Source organism: Loxodonta africana, chromosome 9 (assembly GCF_030014295.1).
Source record: "Loxodonta africana isolate mLoxAfr1 chromosome 9, mLoxAfr1.hap2, whole genome shotgun sequence".
Classification (NCBI taxonomy): Eukaryota; Metazoa; Chordata; class Mammalia; order Proboscidea; family Elephantidae; genus Loxodonta; species Loxodonta africana.
The window spans coordinates 102173527-102190947 of record NC_087350.1 but is presented as its reverse complement, the minus strand read 5'-3'; the positions used below and the strand labels follow the sequence as shown (position 1 = coordinate 102190947).

The following is a 17421-nucleotide window of genomic DNA, read 5'->3' as shown; positions in this document are numbered from 1 at the left end:
AATTATGTAACTACTCAACAAATATTTACCCAGAATCTACTAAGTAATAGAGACTGTTCTGATTACTAGGGATACAGCACTGAACAAATAAAGCAAAACAAAATATCTACACCCTCAGAGAGCTTACTACAGAGCTACTATTCTGTAGCTATTCATCAGTCCTCAAACTCTGCGGCACACTGGAATCACCTGGGAGGGCAGCAAACAAACAAGCAAACTGAAAAGGTGAGCCAGGAAGTGCAGGGATGAGAAGAGTCGGCTGGAATTTATAATTTTAAATAGAGAAGTCTGGAAAAGAAACATTTCAGCAAAGGCTTGAAAGTGGTGTTAGATGACATATATAAAGCCAAAAATCAAACCCATTGCCGTCGAGTTGATTCCGACTCATAGTGACCCTATACGACAGAGCAGAACTGCCCCATACAGTTTCCAAGTAGCGCCTGATGGATTTGAACTGATGACCTTTTGGTTAGCCATAGTGCTTAACCACTATACCACCAGGGTTTCCAATGACATATATAACTGACATATATTAAAGTCAATGAAATAACATTAAAAAAAAATAATGCTGGCACCAATAAAAGTGATAAACCTAAAGAATACCATACCTCCATGTGGGATCTTAGGGTTTTCAGGGAGTCTTCCTGGATCAGTTATTGAGGCCCTCACTAAGGCAACCAGACAAAATATGGAAATGCCATAGAATACTTTAAAAGAAAGAAACAAGTTATTTACCCTTAAAAATATTTTATCAACAAGCATATTTAAAGTACAAAATGTGCATTTTAATTAGTACCATCAGAATTAATAATTTTGAAAGATGAAAAAATTTAATGACTAGTCCATTTCACTCACAATACTGCCAAGAAGACCATCTTAAATATACTTATTTTTAATATTATTTTTGCATGATAATAACTAATAAACTTGTTATAAATCAGAGTCTTCATTAACAGAGAGAAATGGTATAAATGAACAGGTTTCCTATTCATTACTACACGTACTGTATTTCAAAGGATCACAGTAGCATTTTTTTCAAAATTCAATTATTAAAATTTTCATTAACTCTAACTGGCTATCTTTAACCACTCCCTGTATCAGTGAAGTTCAACTCCCCCTTCTGATGGATCTTAAGATCCTTAATTTGAAAATAAAGAATATAGAAACTTTTGAATTTTAAAACGAAAAACTGACAGCAAGGGAATGGGCTAAGTCGCCATAATTCTACATGTGCAATTAATAAGAACACAGGCATTTTGTTAAAAAAGAAAACGCATGTGTAACAGAAACACAGTCTGAGTGCCTGCTCCAGGACTGACTGCATGGTGCTAGTCAGTTTCATCATCTGTCCGATACAGATACTTCTCACAGCTCTTTCGAGGTCAAAATGAGGCCGTGTACATGGAAACTGTAAGTGCCGTGTACATGTAAAATATTTTATTACAATCAGAGTCTTCTAATCATTAAAAAGTCATTGTCAGATTATGGCAGAAAATGGTTATCCAGAAGTTCCAAGTGTTAACATAACATTATAGTCAACAATTTTAGCATCATGAAATTCTCATTTCCCAGTAATATGTACCATCCCCATTCTTAAAACTCCATACTTGGAAGTACAAAACAGGAACATAAAAATATACCCCAAAACTGGCTGCTTCAAGTTGATCCTGACTCTTAGCAACGGTATAGGACAGAGCAGAACTGTCCCATAGGGTTTCCGAGGCTGTCACCTTTACGGAAGCACACTGCCACATCTTTCTCCTGCAGTGTGGCTGGTGGGTTCGAACGCCAGTCTTTCAGTTAGCAGTCAAGCACTGTAACCACTACACCACCAGGGCTCCAAAACACCACACACATAATTCTCCACTACTATGCCAGTTTGTTGTTTGTTTTTTTAACAAAATGATCTTTATATATTTTGCAGAGTTAGATACTATGGAGATATATCACATTTATCTAGCCCTGCAAAATATATAAAGGTCATTCTTTTTGAAAACTTCCATAATAAATAATTTAATATGAATAATACTATGATATTAAAAGAAAGCTTATCATAGTAGCACTATACTCCAAAAACATTCAATTCACAATGAGAAAAATCCTTAATTATACAAGGAAATAAATAAAGAGCTAGAAACTTACTTATTATTAATATGCCTGGAATATGTCCTTCTTCATAGTGAGGAAAGAGTACAATTTTGGGAATTATAACAATATTGTATAACCAGACAAAGACAATCAAACTCATGCAGCACCAACCATGTGGGTCAACAACAAAGTGAATCCGGAGACCCATTTTGCAGGCTTACATCTGCCTGCCAAGCCACAGTGAGAGATGAGCCTAGGGAGAGGGAAAAAAACAAAATTACTTACACAGAAAAAAATTATTTGACTAAAACAAAACTGCATTTATATATGGTACCTATAAAATGACTCATTTAGTTTTCTATGTATATTGGGTTCTTTTTACAGTAATATAAAAAGACTTTGGCAAACAAACATTTGTGATATTCAAATTTCACCATCAGCTTCGAATAATTTAACTTCCATTTTTCATTATAAACTGCTATCAATAATATAAACTAGCATTATATACTGAAGGTAAACACAAGTCTAGCCTATCAATTCCATATGTAAATCCAAGAGAAATGAGTACATATATCTACCAAAAGATATGTACAAAAATTCTTAGTAGCTTTACTCATAAGACTAACTGATGGTCATATAAGTCAAAATAGTGGTTACCTTTCGGTTGAGGGTTATGCATTAATGAGAAAGCGACATGAAGGAACCTTTAACGGACTAGAAATGTCTGTCTATAGATAGAAATATTCTGTATCTGAGTGGTGCTTTATGGGAATTATTTTTTTAAAAAAAAGTTACCATCAAGTCAATTCTGACTCATAGCAACCCTACAGGACAGAATACAACTGCCCCACAGGGTTTCTAAGGACCAGCTGGTGGATTCGAACTGCCAACCTTTTTGGTTAACAGCTGAGCTCTTGACCACTCACATGTAAAAATTCTATGGAGAAAGATGTGGCAGTCAGTTTCCGTAAAGATTTACAGCCTTGGAAGCCCTATGGGGCAGTTCTACTCTGTCTTATAGGGTCACTATGAGTCAGAATCAACCGGATGGCCAGGGGTGTATGTACCAGTCACGCAGATACAGTGATGAATGAGAAATGGTCTTTGCTTAAGAAGCTAACAGCCTAATGGGGAAAAGTGCCATTAAAAATTTCAGTATAATATGGTTAATTCCAGAGAGGTGTCTAGGATGTTACTGGGCACAGAAGATGGGGATTCACTAAATTGGGCTTCAAGCAAGACTTCCTGCAGAAAGTGAAGTCTGGCTTCAGTGTAAAAAGATGACTAAAAGTTATCTAAGCAAAGAAAAGTAACAAAGATACTGGACACGGAAGGAAGGGCAAGAGGTATACAGCAGTAAAGAACGTGCGAGGTATTACAAGCTGCCTACAGTAAAGCATAGAAGTTCCTGGGTAATGCAAACAGTTGAACACTCAGCTACTAACCAAAAGGTGGGCAGCTCAAACCCACCCACAGGTGCCTCAGAAAGGAGACCTGGTGATCTCCTTTCAAAAGGTCCCAGCCATTAAAAACCCTACGGAGCACAGTTCTACTGTGAAACACATGCGGCCACGATGAGTTACGGTCAACTCAACAGCAACTTTTTTTTTTAAATAGTAAAGCATAAAGTTTTTGGTGGAGAGAGAAACAAGGGACTATATTATGATGGGCTTAAAGGTGCCATGGTAGAATGCTAAGACTTCATTAACAGGCATTGGAAAGCTATTGGAGCAGGGGGTTAACATGAGATTTGTATTGTAAATAAATTACTGAAGCTCTAATATGGAGGATAAAATTAAAGACATAGATCAGACAGAAGGCTCAGAGAAGACAAAAGCCAAAATTAGTTTTGGAGAAGGGACCAACTGAAGAAACAGTCAAATCATCCAGCCCTACTGATTGATAAGATATCAGGGGTTACAGTGGAGAAGGGTCAAGGATGACTCTTAGGTTTTCAGTTTATATGAAGAATAATTTATCATCAGTTGAAGAGCCTCAGGGCACTTTCCCTTAGAGGTCTTGCCAATGTTCTTCAAAGGTATAAATCTACCAGAACAAAACCTAGAAAAAAAACCTAGTGCCTTCGAGTCGATTCCGACTCGTAGCAGCCCCATAGGACAGAGTAGAACTGCCCCACAGAGTTTCCAAGGAGCGCCTGGTGGATTTGAACTGCCCACCCTTTGGTTAGTAGCCATAGCACTTAACCACTACGCCACCAGGGTTTCCACCAGAACAAAGAAAAAACAATTAAGGAATATTTCATTTTAAAAGACCATCCCCATCCTATCTTCCATAGAACCTGCAAACAATTGGGCCAGTACAAAAAAAAGACAAGAACTCAAATGCAACTCCACCCAACTGTTTGAATCAAATACAGTCTAAATCAGCACTTGTGCTCAAAATTCTAAAATAAGCACACTTGCTAGGTCTTTAAAAAAGCAAAGTTGAACTTCCATATCTTTTAATTAGAAAATTAAAAGTTCTGTCAGTATCATTAAAGTGAGGAAAGTCACAGAGGATAAAGCCTGTTATTTAATTTGCTTGGTATCATTATTTTAAAAATCTCTAGGAGCTCAAATATAAATGGTAAGCTATCTACCCAGCTAAAAAAGAGAACTTTCAGAAGAATGTTCATTTTTTAGTCTTGCCAACTATCAAGTGTTAAAAAAAAAAATGATAGAAGGTTCTGTCTCTCAACATGTGCTATACAATTAACTTCATATACCTCCTTTCTTTAAATATTTCAGTTCCATTCAGGACTAAAAAACAGAATATGAATTCCAATAACTACACAGTCAGAATCGACTCCACAGCAAAAGGTTTTGGTTGGTATATACCCGTAAAACCCATTCCTGTCAAGCTGATTCCGACTCATAGTGACAGAGTAGAACTGCCTCATAAGGTTTCCAAGGAGTGGCTGGTAGATTTGAACTTCTGACCTTTTGGTCAGCAGCCAAGCTCTTAGCCACTGCGCCACTAGGGCTCCCCAATAACTATCTAGGACAGAGCAATTTCATTACTTACTTCTAAATGTATTAACACTAGAAACAGAAAAGCACACAAGCCAGCAAAACAAAATTATTAAATACTCATTCATATTTTTTAACTTTATTTGTATTTTCCTCTGCCAGAAAATAACAAATTTTCCTAATCACCAAAAGAAATCCCTCATAACAGAAAGCAGCAGTGAATAAAATAGAATATTTAAAAATGTGGCAGTTTTCCCTGGATATAAATACAGGTTAAAAGACAAGCTCTAAAAGAACAGGTAGCCCCAAGGAAAAGTGAGCATAGGATACAAAAATAAAACAATGAACAAATAAGATGTTGAATATTATTAAAAAAAAAAAAAAATACCTGATTAGGAAAAATTAGTGCCACATAATTCTTGCAATTGAGTTGTAGAGAAGAAAACAGTGGTCTTCCAAGATCTCCAGGTCAGATAACAGCCACAAACACGGAACTGGTAGTGCTGTAGAATCAGAATCACTCCACTCAGCTAGGACCTAACAGACATGGCTTACGGCTGACAGAAACTATTACACATCTGATGCAACAACCCAACTGGCTACAAGGCTGCCACTTGGTCTTAAGCATCGTGGCATTTGTAAAATACTTTTTCATTGGCTAGAGATTCCAACATACTAATTTGTATATTAAATAGTGAGCCCATAACTCAAGCTTTGAAGTAAGTAGTTGACATACTGGTACTTCAACATTTTTTAATCTGGTAACTACATTTGAGTGCAGTGGCTAATTTCATAATGATATAAATTACTACAGCACAAACTTTTTTTTAAAGAAATTATAATTCAACTCTACTAAACTAGACTAAGTAAATATTTACAATGTCCAAACTATTCTGGCGGAATATCACCTTTTGTCTTTTTAGGCAACTATATACATTTTGCCACATGTTTTCCTCAAGAAAAATACTTGAGTCACTGAAAAGAAAATGACAGAAAACTACAACATCTGAAAGATTTTAGAAAGCAGATTTTAGAGAGTCATAAGAATCAGTCAAAATAATTAACAAGAAATCTAACCAAACCTGTTATCTCTAAACTTACAATTTTATATGACTCTCAACTGCAGTCAAACTGGTCTTACGAGTCTATACATGTGAAACATATTCCGTCTCCCATTCCTCCTGTCTGAGATGTCTCTACCTTTCTGCTTACTCTATTTAAATTCAACTCATACTTCAAGGCCAATCTGATCTCACTCTCCACATTGTATTTTTCCTGGTACTTTAGTTTTCAGTGGTTTCACTTTCTCTTCTAAATTCCAAATAAAAAGCAAAACCATTAGAAGAAAATATCAAGTGGTTTTATAATCTTGGAATAAGGTCTTCACAAACAGGAATGAAACCCATAAGCCATATTTAACCACATGAAGTTTAAAATTTCTAAAGCACAAAACACAACCAAAATAAAGTTAAAAAGACACAAAGCATCCCTGGAGAAAATATTACAATATATGACTGCTAAGAGGCATACAAATAAATACATGAGGAGAAAACCATGAAATAACTAGGTACATTTTTCACCCAGTCTTTGAAGTAACTGTAGAAAGGCTGATGATATTTAATGTTGAGAGGACACAGAAAAAAGGACACTCTCATGCATTACTGGTGTGTGCGTAACCTAAAGCCATCATCTCTGGAAAACAATTTGGCAGCGGGTTTTACTGCATCACAGGCAGTACCTATGTACTTTATATGCATATGATGTATCTTCCTAAACAATGAAGAATACTGTAGCCCATAATTCAGACATATCCTCACATACAATACATGCAAACTTACCACTTCCAAATTCACTGAGATGTGTTGTAAGTTTTCCTAGTATTCGCATTTAGAGCTTTTATCTTGATTCATTCTGTTTTGTTTTTTTTTTTATTACATCCCACCAAATGGCTCTGTCCTCAGTAACAGTTCTCCATGAGGACCTGTTAACGGTTTAACAAATAATGATACGTCACAAAGATAAAAACTGAAAGAGGCTGAATATTCTAACTGTGGAAATGCTAATAACCAAAGTCTTAAATTCAGAAACAATCAGAAAAGATGATTCAATCCCACCTGATTCTGTGCTTTAATATCCAACCCCACCTCCAAAAACTCTGCATTCGATTACCATTACACATGAACGTTCTCTTCTGAAACCACTCAATTTCCATGAAATCAAATTCACATCAAGTGTCCATCATATTAAAGTTGTCAAGAATTTCATTTTACATGAATCTACAAACAACACACAAAGCAGCAGCAGTCAAGAAATCAAATGATGTATTGCACTGGGCAAGTCGGCTACAAAAGACCTCTTTAAAGTGTTCAAAAGCAAAGATGTCACTCTGAGGACTAAGGTATGCCTGATCTAATCACCTCATATGCATATGAAACTTGGACAACAAAAAAGAAAGACCAAAGAAGAACTGATGCATTTGAACTACGGTGTTGATGAAGAATACTGAATAAACCACGGACTGCCAGGAGAATGAACAAATCTACCTTGAAAGAAGTACAGCCAAAATGCTCCTTAGAAGGAAGAAATGCAAGACTTCATCTTGCTTACTTTGGACATGTTACCAGGAGAGACCAATCCATGGAGGAGGACATCATGCTTTGTAAAGGAGAAGGTCAGGGAAAAAGAGGAAGACCCTCAGTGAGATGGATTGACACATGGCTTCAACAATGGGCTCAAACATAGCAACAATTGTGAGGATGGCAAAGGACCAAGCAACATTTCTTTCTGTTATATATAAAGTTACTCTGAGTCGGAATCAACTTAAGGGCACCTAACAACAAGAAGTCCGTCACTGGGGCTTCATCAAAATACCTTGACAACACATCACGGTATGACAATAGAATTTGAGATCATCGATGTGACAGAATGCAGTGTAATATCTCTCAGGATGAGACTGGTGAAGCTAGAAGTCTCTAATCACAATTGATAAACAGAGAATAAAGAGTTTCAAATTGAAGCAAGTTTTAGTATAAAATATTAAAACATTTATCCTCTTGTGATAAAACCACTAAGAGAGTCAACTTCTAAATTATTATCCTCCTATATGAAATCTTTAAGAGAGTCAACCATAAAAGTTAGTTTCTACAGCTTAAATAATAACACTGTAAAGAGTTCTAGATAACATGTACTAATTCACTATTTCATTAATTCAATAAACATTTATAGAGTATATATATACACTATGATTCACCCTGGAGTCCTGGTGGCGCAGTGGTTAAGAGCTCAGCTGCTAACCAAAAGGTCAGCAGTTCAAATCCACCAGCCGCTCCTTGGAAACCCTACAGGACAGTTCTACTCTGTCCTGTAGGGTTGCTATGAGTCAAAATCGACTCAAGGGGCTCACTCTCAGTGGTGTAAATAATGGTTAACGCGCTCAGCTTCAAACATAAAGGTCAGATCTTTACTCAGTTAAGCAAACATTTATGTGCGTGCTAAGTTGTGTGACAAAATGTATTTCTCATGGTAAGCTTCCATCATGAAAAGCTTCCTGTAAAGAGTGATGCCTGGGAGTTAGCTAGATGAAGAATGGAAGAAGGTTCTTCTGACCAAGGGAACACTGTAAGCAAAGGTATGAAAGCAGGCAGAGAGAATCAACGCAAACTGAAATGACTGGAGTCGCTGCACGTGGAAGAATGGGGTAAGACGTGCCTAACCTTTTAACCACAACCAATTCTAAGAAGTATATTTTATAACGCTACCAGTACACACACAAATACATGAATAACTGAAGAAGTGTAATGAAATTATATTCACCCTTACCACATGTGATGCACTGGGACATTTTCAGTTTATTTTATTCTATTTCACTTTAATAAAAATATATAATGCTGGCCATAGGCCACAGGCCACTAAACTGATTTCATGACCCACAAATTAAGAGCAATCCTCAGCTGAAAAACTCCGTTAAGCCACGCCAAGGAGCTTGGACTTCACCCTGGCCACAGTGGAACAACCTTAGGATTTCAGACAGAAAAATGCCCGTTATCATATCTGCATTTTAGGAAGATTTGCAACACTATGAAAAATGAACTTGGGTGGACGGATAAAGCACCAAGACTGAGCACATGCAATAAGCTAGGCTCGCTGTTAGCCGGGTGAGAAATGATGAGGGCACATGGTAAGCATCCCCAAAATGATAACTTATGGTTGGAGTATGGGGGTGTAGAAGGAATACTTAAGGCACTGTGGAAATAGGCAGATTCAAGAGAACTTAAGAATAAAACTGATATGACTCGGTGATGAACTGGACGCAAGGGGCAATTTCTAGGATGGCTCTCAAAGTTCTGGTTTAGGGACAAGACAGGAAATGAAGGAGGAGTTACGACTTTGTTAAGCATACTGCTTACCACAGCAACAGCAAACTACTACACACTAAGGATGTGGAACATACATCAAAATCATAATCCTAACATTTCCACTCTCCTTCTAGATTGAAAAGAAAACCTGTATTTTCTCCTAGGGTCAAATTTCTATGCTTCCTGAGTGTTAGACTGCCAAATATAATTTGCTCCTACTCTTATTTTCTAAGCTAATTTAAAGCAGCGTCCTTGGCTACACCTTTGATAATAAGTAGAGACAAAATCTGGAATGACAAAGTAAAGGAGCTACTACCGAAGTAGTAAATGAACAAATTCATCTTCTTCCAGAAAAAGTTTCAAACAGAACTAAATGTGGTACAAGAAAATGTTCTGACTCATGGCCAAAGTCAATAATGTTGCTAAGGCTATGACTCCAGGCTGGCTTCCTTCAGCAAAACAGTAGTTTCTGTCAGTAACATTAGGTAATAGCACAGGTGAACCATCCACGAGTCAGATTCCAGTCACTCACTGGCTTAAATCAAGAAAACTCCTCCTTTACATTGACAGTCATTAGAGTTACGATGCAAACGTAACATCCAAAATGAGACTAACATTTCAGTGCTAAGCCAACACCGCCAACACCGCCAACATCTCTGTGGAATCAAATCACCAACGATGTGGTATAAAAGTAATGCTAGGCACAAAAATACAAGAAATTTCAGGATGACAAAGAATTCTGCAGTTTCATAACTATAAAATGCCTTTTTTTTTTTTTTTACATTATATTGTTTGAAAGAATAAAGCAATTTACATGCCAAGTTTTCAAAAAAAAAATTTTGCCACAGGGCAAATAAAAAAATTGTTAATATATTAAATGAATATATTCAATTTAAATCTAACAATTACAGTAAGGTATCAATCGAGTAAGCAAAGTTACAGCTAATATAGCTTTAAACATACTTATAAAGCCATTCAACTTCTGATTTTACTCTACATTAACAATTTGTCGAGCATAGCAGTTAAATAAATCTGCCTGATATGTCAAGCTATGACTGCATCTAATAATGAGCTAATGGAGTAATGCAATTTTTAAAATATCACATAAATATTCAGTTTATCATCAACAGAGTAGGAAATTAATTTCACACAGAGGTTAGAAACAGAGAGCCAGGTTCGAATTACTAAAAACAAACAAAAAAAACTTCAGTGAAGGATAGGACAGTACACAATACTGGGGAAGCCAGCACAACTTGTACAGGGCAAGGTCATGGAAGCTCCACAGACATCCAAACTCCCTAAGGGGCTAAATTACTAGGCTGAGGGCTGTGGGCACCATGGTCTCAGGGAACACATAGCGCTCAACTGGCATAACATAGTTTATAAAGAAAATGTTCTATATTCTACTTTGGTGAGTAGCGTCTGGGGTCTTAGAAGTTTATGAGTGGTCGTCTAAGATATTCCACTGGTCTTACCCCATCAGGAGCAAGGCAGAATGAAGAAAACTATAAAGACACAAGGAAAAGATTAGTCCAAAGGACTAAGGGACCACAACTATCACAGCCTCCACCAGAATAAGTCCAGTACAACTAGATGGTGCTCAGCTACCACCACCGACTGCTCTGACAGGGATCACAATAGAAGGTTCCGGACAGAGCTGGAAAAAAATGTAGAACAAAATTCTAACTCACAAAAAAAGACCAGACTTACTGGCCTGACAGAGACTGGAGAAACCCCGAGAGCATAGCCCCTGGACACCCTTTTAGCTCAGTGATGAAGTCACTCCTGAGGTTCACTCTTCAGCCAAAGATTAAATTCAAAACCACCGCTGTCAAGTCGACTCCAACTCACAGCGACAGGCCCATAAAACAAAACGATACTGAACAGGCACACCAGCCCAGGGGCAAAGACTAGAAGGCAGGAGGGGAAAGGAAAGCTGGTGATAGGGAACAAAAGGTGGAGAAGGAAGAGTGTTGACATGTCGTGGGGTTGGTAACCAATGTCACAAAACAATATGTGTACTAACTGTTTAACAATCTAGTTTGCTCTGTAAATCTTCATCTAACGCATACAATAATAATAAAAACATTGTCCACGAATTGATTCCAACTCATAGCAACCCTACAGGACAGAGCAGAATTGCCCCCAGAGAGTTTCCAAGGCTGTGAATCTTTAAGGAAGCAGACTGCCACATTTTTCTCCCAAAGAGTGACTGGTGGATTCAAACCACTGACCTTTTGGTTAGCAGCCAAGCACTTAACCACTGCAGCACTAGCACCTAGCTTTTCAAAATGGGGACAAGAATATCTATCTCACAGCACTGCTGTCACACTTAAATGAAAAAACTGCCTGGCAAATGGTAAGCACTTTCAGAAATGGTAACTTTAAGGGGTGGGGCGGGGGGAGCAGAGTTTTACCTCTAGTCTTACTAACTCCAGAAGGAAACAATGCTTCTGGGTCCCCATCACTGCTAGCTGCTTTCAGGTCAGTTGCGAATCAGCAACACTACGTACAACAGAACAAAACACTGCCCTGTCCTGTGCCATCCTCACAACTGCTGCTATGTTTGAGCCCACTGTTGCAGCCACTATGTCAATGCATCTCTTTGAGGGCCTTCCTGCTTTTTTTTCCCTGACCCTCTACTTTACAAAGCATGATGTCCTTCTCCAGAGACTGGTCCCTCCTAACAACATTATCAGTGATACAATTTAACCACATCCCAGCTATTCACTTTGTCTAATGCTACTTGTCAGACATGGGAAACCTCACTTACTACAGCTTTACACTGAGTATCATACTTTCATTAAGTATCATAAGCATGTGGGGAGCATGCAGGTTTTCACAAGAGCAGAAAACCAGAAGTAGAGATTTGATCTAAAATTGACTGACTGAAATACAGCCCCTAAACAAAATCATTTGAAGTAAAAGCAGAAAGGCTGGTGAGCTATGGGATGAAGCATGGGAGAAAATCAGGACTTGAGTTCAGAAGCTAATGAGCAATGTATAATTAAAGCAGAAAATTCGGATCCCATTGCTGTGTTCTACAGGAAGATTTGTAAACTTCTGGGTGGACACATTGTCAAAGCACAACATACTTGCGCCATCCAAGGTTTCACTTCCTACAGCGAGTCCTTAAATCATTGCATTCTGAGCAAAACTGAACATAGCCATCGCTCTTCCCACAAACTTGCTCTTCCGTCTACCTGCCTCATAAGTGAAAAACACATGTAAATTAATAGCACTATAAACAATATACTGCATTCCAGTGACACACTTCATCAGAAATCGCCTAATGAAAAGCAGAAATAATTTGGAAGGTATGGGACGATGTGAACTGAAAACCACTAAATACTGTTTTAATCAATACGAACCGTCTACATGGAGATCTTCATTTACGGAGGCAGAGGTGTAGGAAATGGAACAAGGCAAGAGAAGAAATGGAGTTAAGTGTAGAGGAAGGGCAGAAAGCAATAGATAACCTTTGCTCAGGGAAACAGCTTTAGGAAAAAGCCTTCAGATATGGCAAGAGCCAGAAATGAAGAGGCTCAGACATGAATCAGGTATGTTCTTCCAAGGAGAGAAAGCCAGCTACTTACCTTCTAGTACCTACTGCACCAAAAGAGATTAAAAAAAGAAGAAAAAGGCTAACCTATAACTTAGATTGCTTTCACACCAGGCTTTACCAGGGTTGTCATGATTTAAGAGCACTAACACTAAAAGAAAAACCTTTCTTTGCCCACTTGCTGAAGCTGAAAAATCTGCAGTAAAGTGAAAAAGTTCTTCATTCCATACTACAGATCAAAGGCTTAAAATCAGAAAGCTAGTTGAGATCACACATGAGGACAAGTTTGCATCAGCCAGTGACTGGTGTAAAATTTAACTCTACCTAGCCTGCTGTTTTGTAGAAGGCCAAGGCATAGGTAAAGAGACCAGACATCGGTTTGACCTTTTAAATGGAGAAGAAGATTAATCTACCCTGAGAGGAAAAGCAAAGAAAAAGAGAAGCCTGGGAAGACAAACTGAAAATATCACATTTTGCTCAAGGTAGACAGAAATGGGGAAAGAGTAAATAAATGAATTACCGTCACGCTAAGGCATTTTTGGTCAGGTAACTATCACCAACAGTAGTTCTGCTTCCCATGACTATGAATATGTGCTTTTTAAATCCAGCAGACTCAATTTACCAGAGATTGTTAACCAACAAACCACTACTCTGGTTAGTGGTTTTCCATTTATTCTTATCTTTCACCTATATTTTTTATTGATTCCAAAATAGTCCAGATATTTTCAATTTTAATTAAAGGTATTAAAGTACTGATTGTTTTCCTAGATGCTTGACTGCCTTTCTATCCAGCGCATTTGAAAAGTTCAATCTCAGGCCTAATGTTTTACTTTGCTGTTGTTAGCTGCTGTGGGGCCAGCCCCTCATTCATGGTGACCCACCGACAACAGGATCCAACCATGTGACCCATAGCGTTTTCACTGGCTGAGTTTTCAGAAATAGAGCGCCAAGCCTTTCTTCCTAGTCTGTCTTAGTCTGGAAGCTCCACTGAAACCTGTTCAGCATCAGGGCAGCATGTAAGCCTCTGCTGACGGTAACTCTAAGTCAGGTACCTCAGACAGGAATGGTTACCCTCTTGAAAGGCAAGAATTCAACCAATGAACCACTACGGCAATATAAAATGTCTGCATCCCTTAACATAAAAGCAAAACTGAGTTTAGGGAACAACCTCATGGAAATAAAAATGATTTTTCCTCTGCCTTTCCTGTTTTGCCTGGTAGGACTGATTTTGCCATTATGCAGCCTTCTGTGCAGAAAAAAGTTTACACTGACTTATGTTCAATTTTTAATTCTAGTAAAAAGCTCCATGGAGACATTACTAGACTTCTCAATCAGGTTCTTCACTAATTCATGGCATTACGTTGATCGGGCCCCTGAAATTACCCGTGTACCTTCCCCAGGTTTTAAATCAATCCCTGTGAACTGAAGGAATCGGGCCATGGGCAAACAATAAGTAAAAACTGTATGATTCACTGATTACTTCTTGCTGTTTCAGAACCTGTCTGTTAAGCTCATGATGACATGTATACATAAAAAATACCTAAATTTCTTTTATTAAGCAAAAATTCCAGAGATAGGCAATGTGACACAGCTCTCATCATTGTAATTAAAATATGCTCTATTTCCTTTATTCCAACTACAGCTTTTAAAGTGTTATGGTTAACGAAAATCTCAACAGTTTGAAGGGACTTAATATAACTCTATTGTTTTACATCTAAAATATGAATATTACAGTAGTTCTACACCAAACTAGCTATGGAATTATACATTTTTTAGCTATATTTTGATATAATTTACTAGTACTTTTTCCAGGAGCCCTGGTGATACAACGGTTAAGTGCTCGGGGGCTAACTGAAAGGTTGACGGTTTGAACCCACCCACAGGCTCCTCGGGAGAACGACCTGGTGATATGCTCCCATAAAAATTACAGCCTAGAAAAGCCTATGGAGCAGTTCTACTCTGTTACATGGGGTCGCTATGAGTCGAAATAGACTTGATGGCACCTAACAACACTTCTTTAGGTAAATGTTTTAAATGTATCATCTTACTTGTTAAAAAAACAAAACTGGTTGCCGTGCAGTTGATTCTGACTCACAGAGACCCAACATGATAGAGCAGAACTGCCCCATAGGGTTTCCAAGAACGTAATCTTTACGGAAACAGACCGCTCCATCTTTCTCCCTCGGAGCGGCTGGTGGGTTCATACTGCGACCTTTCGTTTAAGAGCCAAACATTTAACCACTGCGCCACCAGGGCTCCTTATCTGATATGCTCAAGAGTCTTAAATTATTAATAAACAAATGGCAAGTGATCACGGAAAAGCTAACATACGCCTTAAAGAATTTAGTCTGACTCCCTGTTTGCACTGATAGGAAAACAGCATGAGTCACTGACTTACCCATGACCCCACAGCTAGGGACAGCAATGGTACTAGAATGCAGTTCTTTCCACCACACCAACTCTCATTGGGTTCTTTCTTCCCGATTGATTTCTCGCCTCATCTCTTCTTCAAAACTCTTTTCACCATTAACAGACAGCACAACTAAGACAAACCCGAGCGCCCCTCTAAACTTATCTTGGAAGTAAGCCTTCTAGTACAGGGGTGTTGCATACTAACCAGCCACCAAATGGCAACTATAACTGCTTTTACAAGCAACGTAACTTGTACTTAATTATCCTCGGTCATCTTTATTTTACACTGTAACTTTTACACTATGATTTATGACCCGCCCACGATGACCCTGATCTTTTTTTTCTCCCTTTTTAATTTTACAGACGCCATATCCCAATACTTGCGAGTAATAATTGGTCAGGTTCCCTTAGCCCTGGAGATACATTCTCCACTGATTTACAAGGGATCTTAAGATGTGACCCAAATACAGCTTGAGAAACCATAACTTTAAATGGATTCCTCACTGAAATTCCAGCAACCTATTACAGCGAATGTTAACAAGTGCAAACTGAAGCCATCCACAAGCCATGTTCTCGAAGTCCCCCTCGGATGGAGACTGGAGGCGGGAGAGAGAAAGGCCAATAAGGAAGCACACTATTCCTCCTCACGTTAGTCCTCTGCAGCCTCACATCGGCGGTCTGGAAATGAATGAAAAGCTGGGTGAATGCCTGGAGACATCCGGGATTGCTGGGCAGGTCTCTGGGCTGGCGTGGACGGCAAGCGGGCACAGAGGGAAACTGAGGTTTACAAGGAGGGAACTCGAGGCACTGATTTCTTTTTTTATTTTTTAAACTATACCAGAATTATCTCGACTACAACAGGAACCCACCTAGCACGTTACGGGAGGAGCGGTCCGCGGGCGGCTGCAGCTCTGGCAGAAGGGGCTTCTGAGAGACAAGACCCGGGGCGCACCTGGCACCGAGCGGCCGGGGGCTGGGCGCAGGAAGCGGACCCAGGGGCGCAGGGACAGGTGAGCGCGCCGGCCCTGGGAGGAGAAGCCGGCGGGGAGGCCGCGTCGCCCCGCGCCCGCACACACTCACCGGCGCCGGCGGGCTCGCCTCTCGCCGTCGCCGCTGCCCTCGCGGCCACCAGCAGGTCTAACCCCTCCGCCTGTGCCTCTAGTGCCGCCGCCGCCGCCGCCGCCCAGGCCGGGCCGCGCTCCCCTTCCGCTTCCGGGAGCCGGTTGCCGGGGCCGGGCCCACTGGGCGCCGCCGGACCGCGGAGGGATCGGCGCCGCCGAGGTCTCAGCCCCGCGCTAAGCGGCGGCGATGGGAGCTGCCGAGGGCCCAAAGACCAGAAATCGCGCGGCGGAGGGCCGGAGACCCGCCGCGGCCCCCACGCCGCCTGCCCCCCGGGCGCCATCGCCGGAGCACGCGCACCTGACGCACCTCGGCGCCCCCGCCTTCCGTGCAGCCGCACTCGGCGCTCTGCTCGGGCCGGCCCTCGCTTTGCCCCCCACACCCGCACCGGCCCCCTCTCCAGAGGGAACGGAGAGGGGCCTGCCTCTAAGCGTTGCATTTATCCTCCTTCTCCGTCAGGGGACACGGCCAGTAGTCCTCTCTTCCCCCTGAAACGTTCTGGATGTCTCAAGGTACCTTGCTTCAGAGTGCACCCCAAAGCACCAGCACCCTCTGGGAACTTGATAGAAATGCACTATCGCAGGCCTGCTGAACCAGTATCTGCATTTTAACGAAATCTCCCAATGATTCCTACTGTGCACCTTAAAACTTGAAAAGCACTGCGCCATAGCGCAAGGTATTGCCCTCCGCGGGGCCAAAGTTGCTCCAACCATCCGAGATTTTTCTTACTCCTGTCAGGAACTTAAATCCATTCCCCAGACAGGCTTTACTTAGTATTTCTGGAGACATCCAAAAGGTGGCGGCCTTCCTACCCCCGCAACCTAGGAAAAATAAATTGACTCCCAATATTGGTAATAATCCATACCTCCGGTCTTAAACTGATACCCTTGCCAAACGCCAGAAATACAGGAATACC

At 40.1% G+C, this 17421-nt stretch overlaps 1 protein-coding gene across 4 annotated transcripts in view; it reads right to left on the bottom strand.

The window, feature by feature from the left end:
• ZDHHC21 (zinc finger DHHC-type palmitoyltransferase 21) overlaps nt 1-16571 on the bottom strand; it is a 68247-nt gene extending 51676 nt beyond the window's left edge. The window contains exons 1-5 of one of the 4 annotated variants that reach the window (XM_010587939.3): nt 16467-16571; nt 6896-7038; nt 5446-5560; nt 2143-2341; nt 609-707 (exon numbers count right to left, since the gene is read on the bottom strand). In XM_010587939.3, the coding sequence (XP_010586241.1) occupies nt 609-707; nt 2143-2296 (253 nt within the window). In that variant the 5' untranslated portion in view covers nt 2297-2341; nt 5446-5560; nt 6896-7038; nt 16467-16571. Of the gene's footprint in view, nt 1-608; nt 708-2142; nt 2342-5445; nt 5561-6895; nt 7039-7226; nt 7621-16255; nt 16399-16466 lie in introns of those variants that run through there. The other 3 variants (XM_003407346.4, XM_023545262.2, XM_023545264.2) reach the window with 3 other exon arrangements.
• Nucleotides 16572-17421: the final 850 nt, after the last annotated feature.